Source organism: Gambusia affinis, linkage group LG20 (assembly GCF_019740435.1).
Source record: "Gambusia affinis linkage group LG20, SWU_Gaff_1.0, whole genome shotgun sequence".
NCBI classification, from domain to species: Eukaryota; Metazoa; Chordata; class Actinopteri; order Cyprinodontiformes; family Poeciliidae; genus Gambusia; species Gambusia affinis.
The window spans coordinates 19,551,984-19,567,708 of NC_057887.1; the positions used below are offsets into that span (position 1 = coordinate 19,551,984).

Genomic DNA, 15,725 nt, shown 5'->3' on the forward strand with positions numbered 1-15,725 from the left:
TAATCATTTGGAGTATTTTATTTGTATGTGGAGAGTAAGAAGAAGTTGTTTTGTTTTTTGAATAAATATTATTTAAACTGGATATATATGCAATAAATGATTCATGCTATATTCTCCTCGAATCCAAGCTGAATTGGGCTACTGGCAGTTGGCAATGGTATAACCCGTATAAAATCCCATTCAAGTTGCATCTTTTTGGGAGCAGATGAACATAGAAGACAAAAGATTTTGAATCAGGATGTAAGATCATGTTTCCAAATAGATTAAATTACCTCCAGAGGAACCGTAAATATGTTTGTGTCTCATAAAAAATGTGAACGGGAGGAGTTTTGTTTACCTAGAGAGCCAGTTTAATACTCGGCAGGATGTTCTACCTGCGCCGTTTATTCACAGAAACAGATAAACTAATTAGGTGTCATTTTTACACAGTCTGATTGTGTGTACTGATCTTGTATGCATGTAGAGTCAGACATGAGTTTGTGGATGTTGCTCTAAGCCACCAGCATCTGGCCCATTGTCTGCTTCCACGGCTGGCTGCCTGATTAGCTGCTACGGTGCTGCAAATTTGGGTGGAGAGAATTAGCTCTTTGGGTGTGTGAGCGTGTGTGTGAAAGAGAGAGAGCAAGAGCAAAAGAGCAAGCATTTTTGTGAAAGTTGAGGCTGGAAAGTGGTTCTGAATGATTGTATGAGTGAATTAACATGTTTGCCACAGGGGAGGTTATGCGTGTGAATGTCTTCTGTTGTGTATTTTTAGTGCTTGTGTGTCACAGGTGTGTGTTAGAGGGCATGAAATCAAGTTCCTGGGAATCTGAAGTTGAAAAAGACAGAATGCGTCGCAGATGGCAGACAGGTGGAAGAATCAAGCACGCATTTTGGAGGGATGCAGCCAGACTCCTTTGGACTTGGTCATAAACACTCTGATCAAATCGGCGTGGAGATCGTACTGAGACTTCTATACTGTATTTCGGGTTTCCTTTAACATCAAAGACCCTGTATATACACAAACACACACACACGCACGCACACACAATGATATTTATCGACTTTCTTTGGCTCACAATTACTATGAGCCTGTCATGAGGCAGTTTGCAGGTGTCAAGACTGGCAGTATCCAACAGTGTACGACTGATGCAATCAGCTTGATGTCAAAGTGGCGTCTGCGTGACCGACATGAAACTCAGCTGCATAATGGTTAGACATTGAACTCCTGATGCTCGGCTGTCACTGGTCCTGGCCAAAGGTCAGATCTGGATCAATGATGAGTTGGTATGTATTCTTTTCTCATAACAACCTTATCCAGTGTGTAACACAGGTGAACACGTTAGATAAAACACTGCTATGGTTTTTCGACCTTATCAACACAAACCAAGTACACGTGTAGAAATCTATCCATTCTCCATTACAGTCTACCAACTTTTTCAAAGTCTCACTGCAAACAGCAACGTCACGATATTAGTGACGTTGGTCAGTGAGATAATCAGTCTTTCTCCTTGACTGTGAAGAAAAAGGTTACAACGCCGCGAACATTTTTCAGAAACAGTTTGAAAAAATATGGTGTGCATTTGTAATCAGGGCTTCTGTGTCAGTACCAGAACCTTTCCCTGCGGCTGCACCTGAGCTTGTAGGAAATCTGACAAAAATGTGGAAATCTTCAAGGTCTATGGATCTTTTTGCAAGGCAGTATTATGATAATCAGAGTACATCCTCCTCTGGCATGGCAACTGACCAATTTGGCTGATTTAATAAAGGTTATTATAATCAACAGAAACAGAACAGATGTATAGCTTTCTTGACTGCTGACTATCCAACTAAGTTTCAATAAATTCTGCTTTTCAGTTTTGATTAGAAATACTGATGAATTTAAAGAAAACATCCAATAAAACCATCTACATTCATCACCTTCTGCAGTCACCTTGAAAAGAATGAAACAACAGCATGGTCTTCTTCCCACGTTCAATTCTTTTTTCTTTTTTTCTCTTTTGCTATTGTCTAAGAGAACCAGACATTTTAGGATCACCATTTTTTTTAAATCAATGCCAGAACAACAGAAGATACTTTAAAACTGTTTGGGAAATCAAAGATGATAATGTTATAACTTTGTAAGCTTCCAGGAGAATAACTTACAAAGAATTGTTTGAAATTATCAAAAAAACCAGAGAACAATAAATAGAGAAGAAATCAAGAGGAAAATTATTGACAAGTCTGGTTCATCTTTGGGTACAATTTCTTTATATCTAACAGGGATATGTGCATCTGTTCAAAGAGTTACCAAATATAAATAAACTTTTGTCAAATTGAAACATTCATTGATAAAAGTGTTACAACATTAAGATGATGCAAATATTGCATAGACGCCGAATTCCAGAAGTTATGTTAGTGGTGCTTAAATAGCCTGGCCAGAGAGTCAACACCGAACAGATGTTTTCAAGCCTTTCTTTCTATTGATCGTTAGATTACAGCTAATGAAAAAACTCTTTATAACATGTTGCTAAACATTTTACAATTCTGGACATAGAAAATAATGCAACTATTGTGAGCTAAGCCATGGTTTATGTTTCTTTTAGGTTACACTTTCTAGTACCCAACTTCAGTATGGCAGCAACAAAGGGCTGGTTTTTAGCAAAGCCTCAGTCAACAACAACAAAAAAACCCCTTGTAAGTTTCACACTTACTATTTTCACAAAGTCTCTGCTTAAGTACAAACTGACATACTGAAGAAGAATTTGCAAAAACAAACAAAAAAAACCCCCCTAAAGTTGGAAAAAGTTTTCCTTTGCATAGTTGCATAGTTTGCATTGTTTCTGAAATATGTGCTTGCGTGGGAAGGGACAAAAGCAGCAACAGTAATAAAAGGTGTGATTTAGAAAGTCTAAGGCCATGTGCTAGAAGACTTAGTATTGACATTGAGTTCAAAACACATTTTTCGTTTAAGAATTCTTTATTTTCTATACTCCAATTTCCACAGTTACTTTAAGGTAGAAAATATAAAAGTTCACTATCAGTTTGCAGCTGTTCTTTCTATATACTGAACTAGAAACTATGAAACCCCAGTGTGTGGTAAGTGATAATGATAAGGATATAATTAAATAGTTATACTGTGCCCGAGTCTTGAACATAACTTTGTAATATATTTAATGGGATGAGAAATAAAAGCAGTTTTTTTTTACATACTTCCCTTCAGGTATACCTCAACATATTCAGCTTTATTAAAAGATCCCTTACTTATCCATATTTCTTACTCTTAAGCAATACTTAGTAGATGTCCTTTTTTAACATCAAGGCATTATAGTTGTTCATGAGCTCAAATTTAAAAGAAAGTTACAAATGTACTGAATATACTTGCACATCGACATTAACTCCATAGTTAGCACATTTTTTGAATTTGAAGTACACTACAACAGTGTTTCCCAATTCCAGTCCTCGGGGCCCCCTGCCTGCATGTTTTAGGTGTTTCCCTTCTGCCACACACCTGGATTGAATCTTTGGGTGATTAACAGGCTCCTGCAGTACTTGGTGGCTGCAAAAGATGTCATGCAATCATTTGAATCAGCTGTTCTGGTATAGAGGCACACCTAAAACATGCAGAGCAGGGGGCCCCGAGGACTGGAATTGGGAAACTCTGCACTACAAAAAACAAGGACACATGTTCGAACATGTAATTTCAATCTACAAAAAACATTTTTACTGCATAATAAATAAAAATATACTAACCCATGGTCATAGTTGTAATAATCTTGTGTGTAGTAGTCCTGGCCGGGATCGATGCCAGACTCCATGGATAACTCCTGTTGAATGTAAAGCCAGTTATTAGCAACAAATCACACTTACATGCTCCTGAGAGACAGAACAAGCTAAGAGGAAAACACAAACAAGTAGTTTAAAGTATCAGGCAGGAGAAATGAAGAAAATACAGAGTACCTCTGGCCTGAGCAGAGAGGGTCGTAGTAGCTGCTGTGTCTTTCAGAAGGAAAGAAAGAGTAGAGTATAAGAAAGACGACAGAAATGTTCAGAACTTTATGCCTGATTTCAGTTTTGCAATGTTAAGAAGCTGTACTGAACATTGCTCCAGGTCCAAAAGAGCATTGGCACTCCTGCTCTAGATTAATATTATAAAAAATAGCAAAGTGCAAAATAAATAATATATTATCTGGGACGAGAATATTAGTGACCAAAATGGAAGACACTTGATAACCACCAGTTTTAACATTTATCAGAAGTGTTTAGATTTTAATTTATAGTCATGTGACAAAATCTTTAAAACTGACTGGAAGATGTTTTTTTTTCCAAAGAAAATATTAAGACCACTTTGTTTTTCATTTTGTAACACTTGTCCCTTGATGACATTTTGCTATTTTATTAATTGTACCAATCTGAGTAATTCCTACAAATCTTCATAGATCTGTATCCTTTATAGTGATGGCACACTGGAAGAGAGACTTTACTGACTCCCTGCCACCAGCTCTTCCCAGATCATCATCTTTGGTAATAAATATGCTTAGAGCGAAACTAAACAACTTAGCAATAAACTAAAAATTATTACGCAAAAATGTTTTCTTGCTTTTATAAAGCAAGAAAACAGCACTTTCTGCTGCCTGCACACACTGAATTTATGTTTCAAGTTGAATTAGGAATGAGTCAAGAATACAGAGTGGACACACTAGCTTTAGCTTTGTGCATCAGCAAACAGTTTAGGATTAAATCATCAGCAGGAGCAGGTTGTCTGTGTACTGAGGACTGAAGCTGTGTGCATCGAGACAGACAAATGTCCACCAAAACAGGAGAGACTGCTTCATGCACAACATCATTAGGGAGTGACTCAAATGAAAGTATAAATTTATTGTTAATCTGACGGTTAATCTAAGGTTTCCAGCCTGAAACCTTCGTAAGAGTATTTGTTGAATTAACAAACACTTTGCAGCTGTCTCTAAAATATCTTTCAGTAGCATATTTGTTGCTGTTTGACCTGATTAAAACATTTTAAATACCCTGTCTGGCAAATCTAAAGATTTTAATTTGCGACCTAACAGGGTGTTTGTTTCCTGACTAACAATTTAGCTAAAAATTTCTTAAGATCCATTTTTCTTCCAGATCTTAGCGCTCTCCTCAATGATGTCAAACATCTTTATACTGCTTTCTCACCACGAGGCTGCATATCTACAGATACAAATTGTGCTTTGGATGTAAAATATAAAATCTTTATTTTTTTGCCTTTGCTCATCTATTTATTTATTAAATCACATGAACAGTTTGATCAGGGAAGTCAGAACATTTTCAGAAGACTGTTTGCCATTTCATTCAAGCCAGTAGTTGAAGGCATAACTTTATTACCTGTTTTTTCCCCTCAAACAATAGGAATATCACGTTCAAAGCCAGTTTGAACTCAGATTAAAAAGAAAGTATGAAAAACCCAGTTATTGAGACACAAATACATGCAACTTCATCTTTATTGCATCAAAAAAGAAGAACAAAGAACTGAAGAGAACAAAGAGGGTGATAACTAAACATCAAATGAATGATACTAAAAGAAAATAATACATGAAGATATCCAATTATAGCGAGCAACAAAAGAAAGACACTTACCTCATGTTGGCCATATCCACGCCTAGAAGATTAAAGAGAAAAGTAGAAGAAATAAACTAAACATTACCAGAAAACCTTAAACCTTAAACATATAACATTTGACATGATACAGATTTTTCCAATGTTGATTCTAAAAGCAGAGACGATGAGAATCGTTTGTATGGGCTGCAGTATTGTGCTTTAGTACTCAAGATTTACACAAACAGCCATTATAAATTGAAAGCACATCTCTTTTATAATAAAAAAGTTTGGAGTTTGCTTAATTTTTCACAAATCTTTCAGTTTTTCTTTTCTTCAGACATGAACATTGTGTAATGCATTCTGTGTGCTTTCAAAAATCCATCATTTCAAAAGCTGGTCATTTACATTTTGAAAGCCTAAAATTGATAGAAGAGTCATTGCCTTTTTTTAATCATGATTGAATGTCAAGGGAAAACGGGAAAATACAATAAGACAGAGAGCTAACTAGTGCACTGTTTATTAAAATTGTAGGTAAAACATTCACATTTAGCTAGTAGAGCTGACTGTGGTGAAGAATACTGAAGGGCTAACACAGTTTGCCATGTTAGTTTGCAGTCCATAAAAAATTTATTTTAAATTTAATTGGGAAAAACATATATTTTTGTTTCAGAAAACGCACCTGCATTTTTTACAATGCTCTCAAAAAAAAAAGCTTTTGCATGGTAACATGTGGCCAGAAAAGCTTTATTTGTTGCTCTATATAATTAAGCCATTTAACAACTTTGGTCTTTGCCAGCAACTTATTTTAATCCATTTGTTTCAGTTCCCACAAAAAGAGTGCCAGTATCTCAAGATTTGCTACATCAAACAGAATGTCAGCAAATGAAGGAAAAAATTTTTTATATTTTCATTGTAATATTCCTGTTTGAGAATAAAGTTAGATAAGTAAATGTTAAAGTTGAAATTTAATTTTAAAAAAGGCTGTGAAAGTGGTAGAGATAAAGAAAAATGTCAGTAACTTTTTCAGGTCTTGTCACCGGTACTGTCTTGAGTTTAAAGATTATTTTAAAACGGCTTTTCTAATGCATACATTTAGACTATTTTCTCAGTTCTCAACCTTTTTTCCTCCATATATTGGCTTTTATTTTACTTTATTTAACTGACATTGTGTGGCAGCTATTACGGCTTCAATAGAAAGGGAAAAAGTATTTTCCCATGTGACAAAAGAAACGCCTGAAACAGTAAAATCATAAATTAAATATAACAAGGTCCCAAGTAGAACAACTCAACATAAGACCGCAAGAGAAAAAAGAAATAGTCACAAGCCTCTTTGTCAGTGTGTCAGAACCTGGAGAATTCAGGAAGCAGTTTGGGTTATAACAGAAGTAATGAGCTGGTAAAATGAAGATGCATCACAGAACAACAAATCCAGACTTTTAGAGGACACATTGGATTCACTCTCTCAGGCCCGTACAAATTATTCAGGCACTTGAGCATTTCATTGATTTCTTTCAGAAATTCAAATGAGGACACAACTTTGTCTCTTCCATAAACAATTCACACACCAGGGAGAAATTATAGGTCTTTGTTCGATATCAAAATTCACCTTAAAATGAAAGTCAGACCAAACAGAGCAGATACAGGGCTATGAAAAAGGTAAACAACTTTACACTGATGGACAAGAGTGGCTTAAGTGACCGGCTAAATAGTTGAGTAAAGGAAAGGACCGACGGCAAAGTGGTTTATGAGTTAAAATAAAACAACAAACCAAAGTGTGCATTTGTGTTTCCAGCTATCATTTAGTGCCTGGTAATGTGTGCAGTGCAGTCAGTGTGTGAAGATAAGTCTCTATCTTTGTGCCCTTGTTGCTCCGCAGATGCATTATGAGGTCCCTTCGAGACACAAACAGCCATCTAATCTCCACCGAGCGCACAAACAGGAGGAGATCCGACATGACCGACTCTTTCTGTCCTCTCCACCTTGTCCTGCAGTGCTTTGCAGAAATAGGAGAGGGGAAATATTATTAGGTCTTAGGAACAGACCATAACAACCTGCTAATGGTCTCATACTTCTTTTTATCAGCATTTTATCACTTAGTTCCCTCACAGAGAAGCTCTGTGTTTTTGTACATGTATCCATTTCATTCTCCTCCATCTGTTTCTCAGCCTGTGTCTACCTCAGCTCTTCTCTCTGTAATGAGATCTCATTCTGCGTCTTTGTTTCACTTTTTCCCCATTTGCAAATTAATTAGAACTGCTTTTGAAGGGTGTCAAGCCAACATAAAAAGGTAACAAAGAAGAATTCCTCAAAGCTATTTTGTACATTGTTTGAAAATACTTGTCTAAAGGTATTTTGCTTTCATACTGAAAAGGAATCTGGCTTAATATCAGCGGGTGGAATTCCAATGTTGCCTATGAATCAGACTCTGTATCACAAAGCAAATAGTATGTTGAAATATGCCTATTATTGAAGGAAACAAATGTGGTGTCTCTTTACATTAGTAATTCACAACCAAATTAATTTTCAAATTTGGGGGGGAAGTGTAAGATTTTCTGTTTTATGATGACTAGAAGGTCTCTGGTTTGAGTCCAGGAATTTTTCAGTAACTTCTTTGCTTTCATCTTCTTCCCCTGGATGTGTTGGATGTTTACAAAGACTCCACAGTCATGATTCCCCCCAAAACCAGATCCAATGCTCGCCGTTATTCCCGAAATTATTCACTACCCTTGTAGATTTTGATTTAATTCATATGCTCATTCAACCACAAACTTTGATTCAGAGAGTCAATGAGACATTCATCTAAAAAAAAATAGAGCAAAATGTAAAATAAGACTCTTTATGAAAAAAAAAAAAAAAAAAAGAAAAAAAGGCTTATTGAATGTTTAAGCAACCAAGTCCTCCCTTTTGAGTGTTTTCACTGGAATTTATTTTTTGTAGTGAGCTTCAATTCTTTGATATCGGAAGGCCTCCTTGCCATCACCCTAATGTTAAGCTCCCTCCACAGATTCTCTATCAGATCAAAGTCAGAACTTTGACTGGGCTTTGGGCTTAATTTTTTTTGGAGACATCAATTATTTTCTTTCCACTGGCAAAAGCACCATCTGAAGTACCAAAAACTGGTTTCGTTTTCTCTTCTCACTCTTAGTTGACCTCGAGGAAAAATCTGGTTTTGTTAAGGTCTGCATGAAAGCTCAAATCCCCCAACAAGTGATTAAAAATGTGGTGAGTACCAAGGTTTATACTCAGTAGTTTGCACAACTTTTTGCTGTTCTTTTATTCTTTTAACTTTTTCTTCCCTCTGTTAAAAATATGCATTTTCCTAAAGTTGTTCAAGTGTGAGAACGTGCTACCACAATCAAAAAATATATATTTTATTCAGGCATTTTGACACACTTCTACAACAGATATGTTTTAAAATCAAATGTTATAGGACGAAGTTATACATAAAATAGAAAAAAACTGAATTTCAAAAATTTTACAAAGAGGTGTTATAGGTGAACCTAATCAGGCAGTCATTACCTTGGCTTAGTGAAGTCGAAATGGTGTCTAAACCTTGCCAATATGCAAAAGAAGCTGGGTAACATTAATATTAAGTCAAGCATTACATATGAACACCGACCATGTGTTATGTTATGTGCTGTATGCAGCAGGTGCTTGCTGCTTCGGTGGCCTCCCATAAACATATTTGCTTTGTCCTATACTTGTATTTCTCAGTTCAATGTGACATGCAATGGATCAAACAAACATATTTTCAAAGATGTTGTTATGTATCCACGCTCTGTTTTACAAGAACAACTGAAATAGTATAAAGAACTATCTCTCAGCGTGGAAAAGAAGATCCAATGCGTGTACGGCTGTGTGCGGCTGTGTAATAAGAAGCAGCAGACTGAGGTTGAAAGCTAATCTTGACATAAAACATTTTCAGCCCAGTCATGTGAAACAGACGCAGTGCAACCTGTTCGGTGCCACTGTGTGTTTGCGTATTCACGCTGCTGCTTATGCCGAGCCACTCATCTGAATGTGTGATGCTGGTATTGTTTTGAGCACGCAGAGCCCTTGATAGAAATCGCATCATGACAACCCAGAGTCTATAGTTGGATGATGATTTTGCGTTGATGGAAACACGCCGCTGAGCATTTGAAAAACATCCCAGCTCCACTGCGTTGTAAAATTACACGAGGAAACCGTCCAGTGAGATATCTGACAGCAGAAATCGTCTCATAATGCCAAGGATGTCAGCATCACAGTGGGTTTTATTTGGCTGCACACCATGATTGGATACAATTACAGTGACATGATCAACAGTGCTAGTCTTGTGAAACAGATGCAGCAACGCGTGGAAGTCAATTGCTACTGAATTTGCTAAAAAAAAAAAAAAAAGCAAGCATCTCAGCATTTGGATCAATGTTGGGAAGTAAAAATGAACTTTTAGATGAAGCAGTTTATTTCCATATCAGGGTGTTGAGACTGAAGAGAGCAGATGGGATGATGCCCACTGTCAGGCTCTGTGATGTAAATTAGCGAGTGATTCTATACATTCTTTCATATTTTAGTTAATAAATAAGTCTTCTGGTTCATAAGATGTCTTGAAATGAGCCAATAAAATAGAGTCTCTCCCCTCTGGGCTGCTGAAGCAGAACTCCTTCAGCAGGGTAGCGTCAGCAGGTATCCTCATTTTTTTTTGCATAATGGACTTTTTTTGCACTTGCATGGCGTAATGGAGACAGATTTACACCCGACATATTATTTCCATTTGTTGAAGATGAATTTAACTGAACTCTAGGGAGTGTTCTGTACTTTAGTTATTTCTTACTTTCCATCCCCTGGCTCAAACTTTTCAATAACCTTTTTCCTGATTCGCTTGGAGCGTTCTTTTGTCTTCGTTATGTAATGGTAGCCAGGGATACTGATTAACCACTGAATACTTTGCGCTTCATCAGTTTCTTGAAGTGATGTCCATTTTAAGGCAGAATATTTCAACCATCCCATTTTGTAACTTCCAATTAGAGGCAAATTTACCACGTCTGATTCTCATGGAAGTAAAGTGAACAGCCATCAGGTTTCTCAGGCAGGCAGTCACAACTGACATCTCTGTAGAAAACGTTCTACAAAACTGCCTTGACATTTCTTTAGATGCTGTTTCTGTAAATATTACACATTTAAATCTTGCTGCAGAACAAACCCATGGTTTAATGTAGACTATGATATAGACCTTCTGCAAACGCTACAGATTCCCATACAACCTAATGGACCAAGGGGAATTTACCCTAGGTCACCTTCAGATGTTGAACAGCCCAGCTGAAAATATTCTGGTTGTACTTTGTAATTACCTTTTAGAACTGTTTATATTTAGGAAAATGTGTTATTATTACATAGGTTTATTAGTGAAGCATAACAGCTTACTGTTCATTGCTCATTACAAACACACAGGAAGGTTTCAAATGTATCTGCATGAAAATAACCAACTCTGGCATTTCTTTTTAACTAAAGTTAGTCTGACTTCAAAACATAAAGAAGTATGTTGCAGCTTATGCATATTTACCATTTTTCTGAGAAAAACACATTTATTTAATGATGATGGTCTACATTCCTTACATGTAAAGGAAACATCTTTTGATTTTAAATGTGTTTTATTACTACGGGGTTATGAATTACCTTGTTACCACATTATTATGCAGGAATGAAGGACATTTTGCACCAGAGGTTTCTGCAAATTGTCTTCTACCTAAAACAACACTTGTGCTTTTATTTAATCTAAGCATATTTCTTTTCTTTGCCCATGGCTGCTCCACTCCACCCTGAGGCTGTTTTCTAAAGTGGAAAGAGGGGTGGTTTTCTGTAGCAACACAAAAGGACACTATTTCAGCTTTTGTCTTTGTACCAGATATATAAACATCTTGCAAATAAATTAGTTGTAGTTCAGCTCAACATATGTCATTGAAAAAATTCCATATCATCACAGTAAGTATTCAAAAATAGGGTTGTTTTATTTAAACCAAAACTAAATAAAACTCCCTACAGAACATTGTGTAAAAATGCATCGCAACCAGTAATAATAAAAAACTCAGTCTGCAAATATTCTTAGTTTTTTTTTTCTGCTACATATAAGCAGCTCTTACTCTTAAAACAAACAAACAAAAAAACAAACTAAAGATATTTAACCAATGCAGATGAACAGATGCTGGATAAATAACTCAAATTGTTGAGAACAAAAAGTGACTAAAATACAAATAAAACAGCAACAAAAAAACCCTAAAAATACAAGAAACAGAAGATAAATAAGAACTTAAAAAAGCAGAAACAAAAAGATTGCTGTGGACACTCAATAACTATGCAGCAATGGCAATAACAAAAAATAAACAAAATAGAAATGGGTATGAAGAGGACTAGATGAAAGAAGACAAATGTTAATGAAAATGTAAAAACGTACTTAAAATAAGACTGAAAGAAAAAATCTCAACATCAAAATATGTGAACAGGTCGACTCATACAGTGTTTACTGATATCTGGGGTTCCAAACAGATACATTTTTGTTTTTCTGCGTTATTTGATCTTGAATCAGAAGTTTGCCAAATTCTTGAGTAATGAAACAAAATATTTATCACCAGGCTGAAGATACATAAATTAACATTTTTGGGTTAACTTAAATATTGTGATATACGTAAATGTATACACTCTTATTTACAACATGACATTTTAATGATTATTTTTATGAAAATGTCATAATTAACATAATGTTTAAAAATATTAGAATGTACAGTAAATTGTATGGTTTGTTATTTAGCAAATTCAAAAGAAGGCATTTATGTTGAAAGAAATCAACGCCAGTTATTGTTGGTTTTCTCCATTAATCTACAGTATGTGCTTTTGATTTTTCATTTTAAAGAACAGGAAGTGTTTGTAATGACAAAACTGACATCTGTTTATCCCTGTGCTCAAAGTGTCCTCTTCTTTACCAACCAGGGCAGAATAGCATGGGGGAATTTTTTTTTTCCTTTTTGCAGGATAATTAATCTGAAACATGCCATAAATCTGCATCTTTAATGTTTGTTGTTACATCTAAACAATAAAGATGTTCAAAAGTATAATTTACAAAATATTAAGAGAGGCACAATGTAGTGAGTCAGAGAGAATTTTGATAATTTTATTTTGAAAAACTCAAATTGTTTTGCCTACTGAGGGTTTAAGCTTTTTAGGGTTTTTTTTTAAATCAAAATATTATGATGCTGTTTTAGTTGACATAAATCTATTTGGTTGCAACTATGCAGCTAGAGCAAGCATCAACAGAGTGCAATGTGAATCATTAATAACCAATGTGTCACACCATTACTGGCTAATGAACCAAACTCTTAGATTTTTTCACAGAATATGGATGTAAACTGTCAAAACTGCAGGTTGTGGCTTAAAGCAAGCCTGCTTACACACCTGATTACGTGAGAAAAAATTTCTGTTCATGAAATGAAAGTCTCAGACCACGAGTAGAAGTCTTGATTCTTTATTGTTAAAGTTTCTATTAAAACAAACTAAAATATTAAGCAGAGCTGTCTTGGTATATTTCTGGCCGATTTCTTCACATTCATTTCACCATAACTGGACTTGTTCATAAGCTTAATTCAGTGTTAAAAGCAACTCAAACCTCTGTTCAACTTTTTCACAGAATCCCATGATTTTGATAAGAAAAACATTGACTGGATCATGGATTGGTAACAGTATATAAAATGTTAATGAGAACAGGGTACCTTAACTAAAAGACATCTAAACTCTTCCGCCCTCATTTTCAGTTCATATCATCTTGTTTCAAATAGGAGGAGAGGAATTTTATTTTAGTTTGCTTAAATGTTTATGTAACTACTCCCTTCACAAAAATGGAAAGGCTAGAGCATAGTAGATTGAGAGGGAAAGCGCTTCTCAAGCTCCTCAACAATAGAGTTCATGTTCGGGTTTGGAATGTGTCGAATAGGGGAGTTATTCTCTCCCTCTCCTCCTCCTCCTTCTCCTCCTCCTTCTTCTCCTTCTCCTTCTTCTCCTCTTCCTCCTCTCTGTTCTGGCTCTTCCCCTACCGCCAACATGTCCAAAGAGTCAAGAGAATCCAGAGAGTCCACAGAAGCCCGGCTCTTCATGACCTTTTTGAGTGGAATCTGTTTCTGGTCTATCTGACTGAACATGTTGGCCACAGACTTCTCGATGTCTGCTATGTTTTGGATGTTCTTTAAGATTCCCTTCAGCTCTTTCCGGGGAGGCTCAGGCTCCGTGTGAACGGGCAGCGGTGGCGCCCGAAGAGACACGGGCCGCAGCACGGGCGCCTCTGAGAGAGTGGGGAGGACAAACATGGACGGACGTAGAAGCGAGGGAGATACAGGGGGTGGTAAAGGTGGAGGTGGAAGTGGTGGGGGAGGAGGTGCAGGAGGTGGAGGAGTAGAAGCACCATTAGGGGTGGAGTTAGATGGAGCTGGAGAGGCAGGAGGAATGGAAGTGTTACTTAGAGGCGGAGATGAGGGAGGGGGAGGAGGATTAGAGCTGGGAGGTGGGGGTGGTGGTGATGGAGGTGGTGATGATGGAGGTGGTGATGATGGAGGTGGTGGTGGAGGTGTTGAAGGTGGATCTGGTATCACCTCCAAATGTACCTGAAGTCTTTCCTCTGCAATGTGATTTCCAGTTAAACTTGCACCAAAGCGCCTCAGTACAGGAGGCGTCGGCTTGTGACTCGGCGGAGGGGTGCCTCCATCACTTTGAGTTACAATGATACTCGGAGGACCTTCCATAATCTGCGGAGCTGGAGCATTGTGGGAAGGGCTGTACTTCTGATGCTGGGGAGTATCTGTGATTGCAGAAAGTAGGATGTCAGAAGACAGCGAGCCTCTGGAATCTCTGCTTTGCCGTTGTTTCATTTCTTGGAGTGCTTGTTGCTCAAACTGTCTGGCTTGTTCCTTCACTGTCAGCTTTGGCTCAAGACTAGGGCTTCCCATCACATCTGAATCTAATCCATGTTCAAAGCCTGAATCCAGACCAGCGTCTTTGCTCTCCTTGAATTCAGTCTTCAGAAGCTCGTGTTCCCACTGCACAGGATCCATCACCACCTGCCGTCTCAAAGCATCATACATTTCCTTTCGATGTAACCTTGATGGGAGAGTCCAGCTGTGTCCACTTCCTGATCTCCATCCACTGTCAGTTCCATTGTATCCCCCAAATCGCAAGTCACATCCGGGTGAGCTGAACCTCCACCAGGCCTCGCGACGCCCTCTCCTAGAAGGGGAAATATTCCCAAGAAGGTCTCTCCTCCTCTGGTTGCTTCCAAGGTTTTCAGGGCTACTTAAGGTTCCATCCTCATGGTAGAGGGGATTCTTGGTAGTTAGGGGGTTTTCATCCGACAGAAAAGTGATGTTGGACTCAGATTTGGGGAGTTTGTTGAGCACCCCTCCATTTGCAAGACACTGGCGATGGGCGGCAATGGCCCGTGTGGCAAAGTCCGAGATCAGGCGCTGGCGGTCATTTTCGTCTAAGCTGCCAATGCTGCTGCGACCACCACCGTGGTTTGAACGGCTGATAGATGGATTCAAGGAGAAAAAATGAAACAGAAGATGAAATGCAAGGAGGAACAAAGAATTAAAAAAAAAATGTAGGAGGGAATTAATGGACAGGAATGATGACAGTATATAAATAAAATCAAAGGATACAGCAGAGAAAGACAAGGACATTTCTGAAAAAGGAGCGACAATGCAAATCACAAAATTCAATTTGTTGATCAGCAGATCACCAGGACACTGAATGCTTATGTGTGAGTATATACATGTACTGGCAACAGACTTTAGATTAGATTAAAATCAAGTTTCAAGTTTCATCCCTCTCTTGTAATTATCAAAAAGACAAGAGGTGGAAAACCCAAAAGATAGATCTGAATCACAAAGGACTTAATGTGAGGGGGAGTAGGCATATCTTACTGTGCTACCATCAACTATGAACCAACTATGAACAATGACACATTTACTAGTGAGGGGCAAAAGTACAGTGCCTTGTAAAAGCTTCTATAACCCCCAAGCCTTTTTATATGCATTTAGATTTTCAATTCAGAAGAATTGAGATATTTTATTCAGATTTTATTAAATAGACGAACACGCTGTGAACTGACATTTTCAAGGCAATTTTTTATCAAAGCCCTCCAGGATGGTCAGAGTGAAGATCCATTT

At 37.3% G+C, this 15,725-nt stretch overlaps 1 protein-coding gene across 2 annotated transcripts in view; it reads right to left on the reverse strand.

Annotated features, from left to right (window-relative positions):
• Positions 1 to 15,725, reverse strand: part of LOC122823053 (protocadherin-15-like) — a 214,907-nt gene that overhangs the window by 10,449 nt on the left and 188,733 nt on the right. The window contains exons 36-38 of one of the 2 annotated variants that reach the window (XM_044102282.1): positions 5,581 to 5,602; positions 3,919 to 3,957; positions 3,712 to 3,785 (exon numbers count right to left, since the gene is read on the reverse strand). In XM_044102282.1, the coding sequence (XP_043958217.1) occupies positions 3,712 to 3,785; positions 3,919 to 3,957; positions 5,581 to 5,602 (135 nt within the window). The remainder of the gene's footprint in view (positions 1 to 3,711; positions 3,786 to 3,918; positions 3,958 to 5,580; positions 5,603 to 15,725) is intronic. The other variant, XM_044102283.1, reaches the window with a different exon arrangement.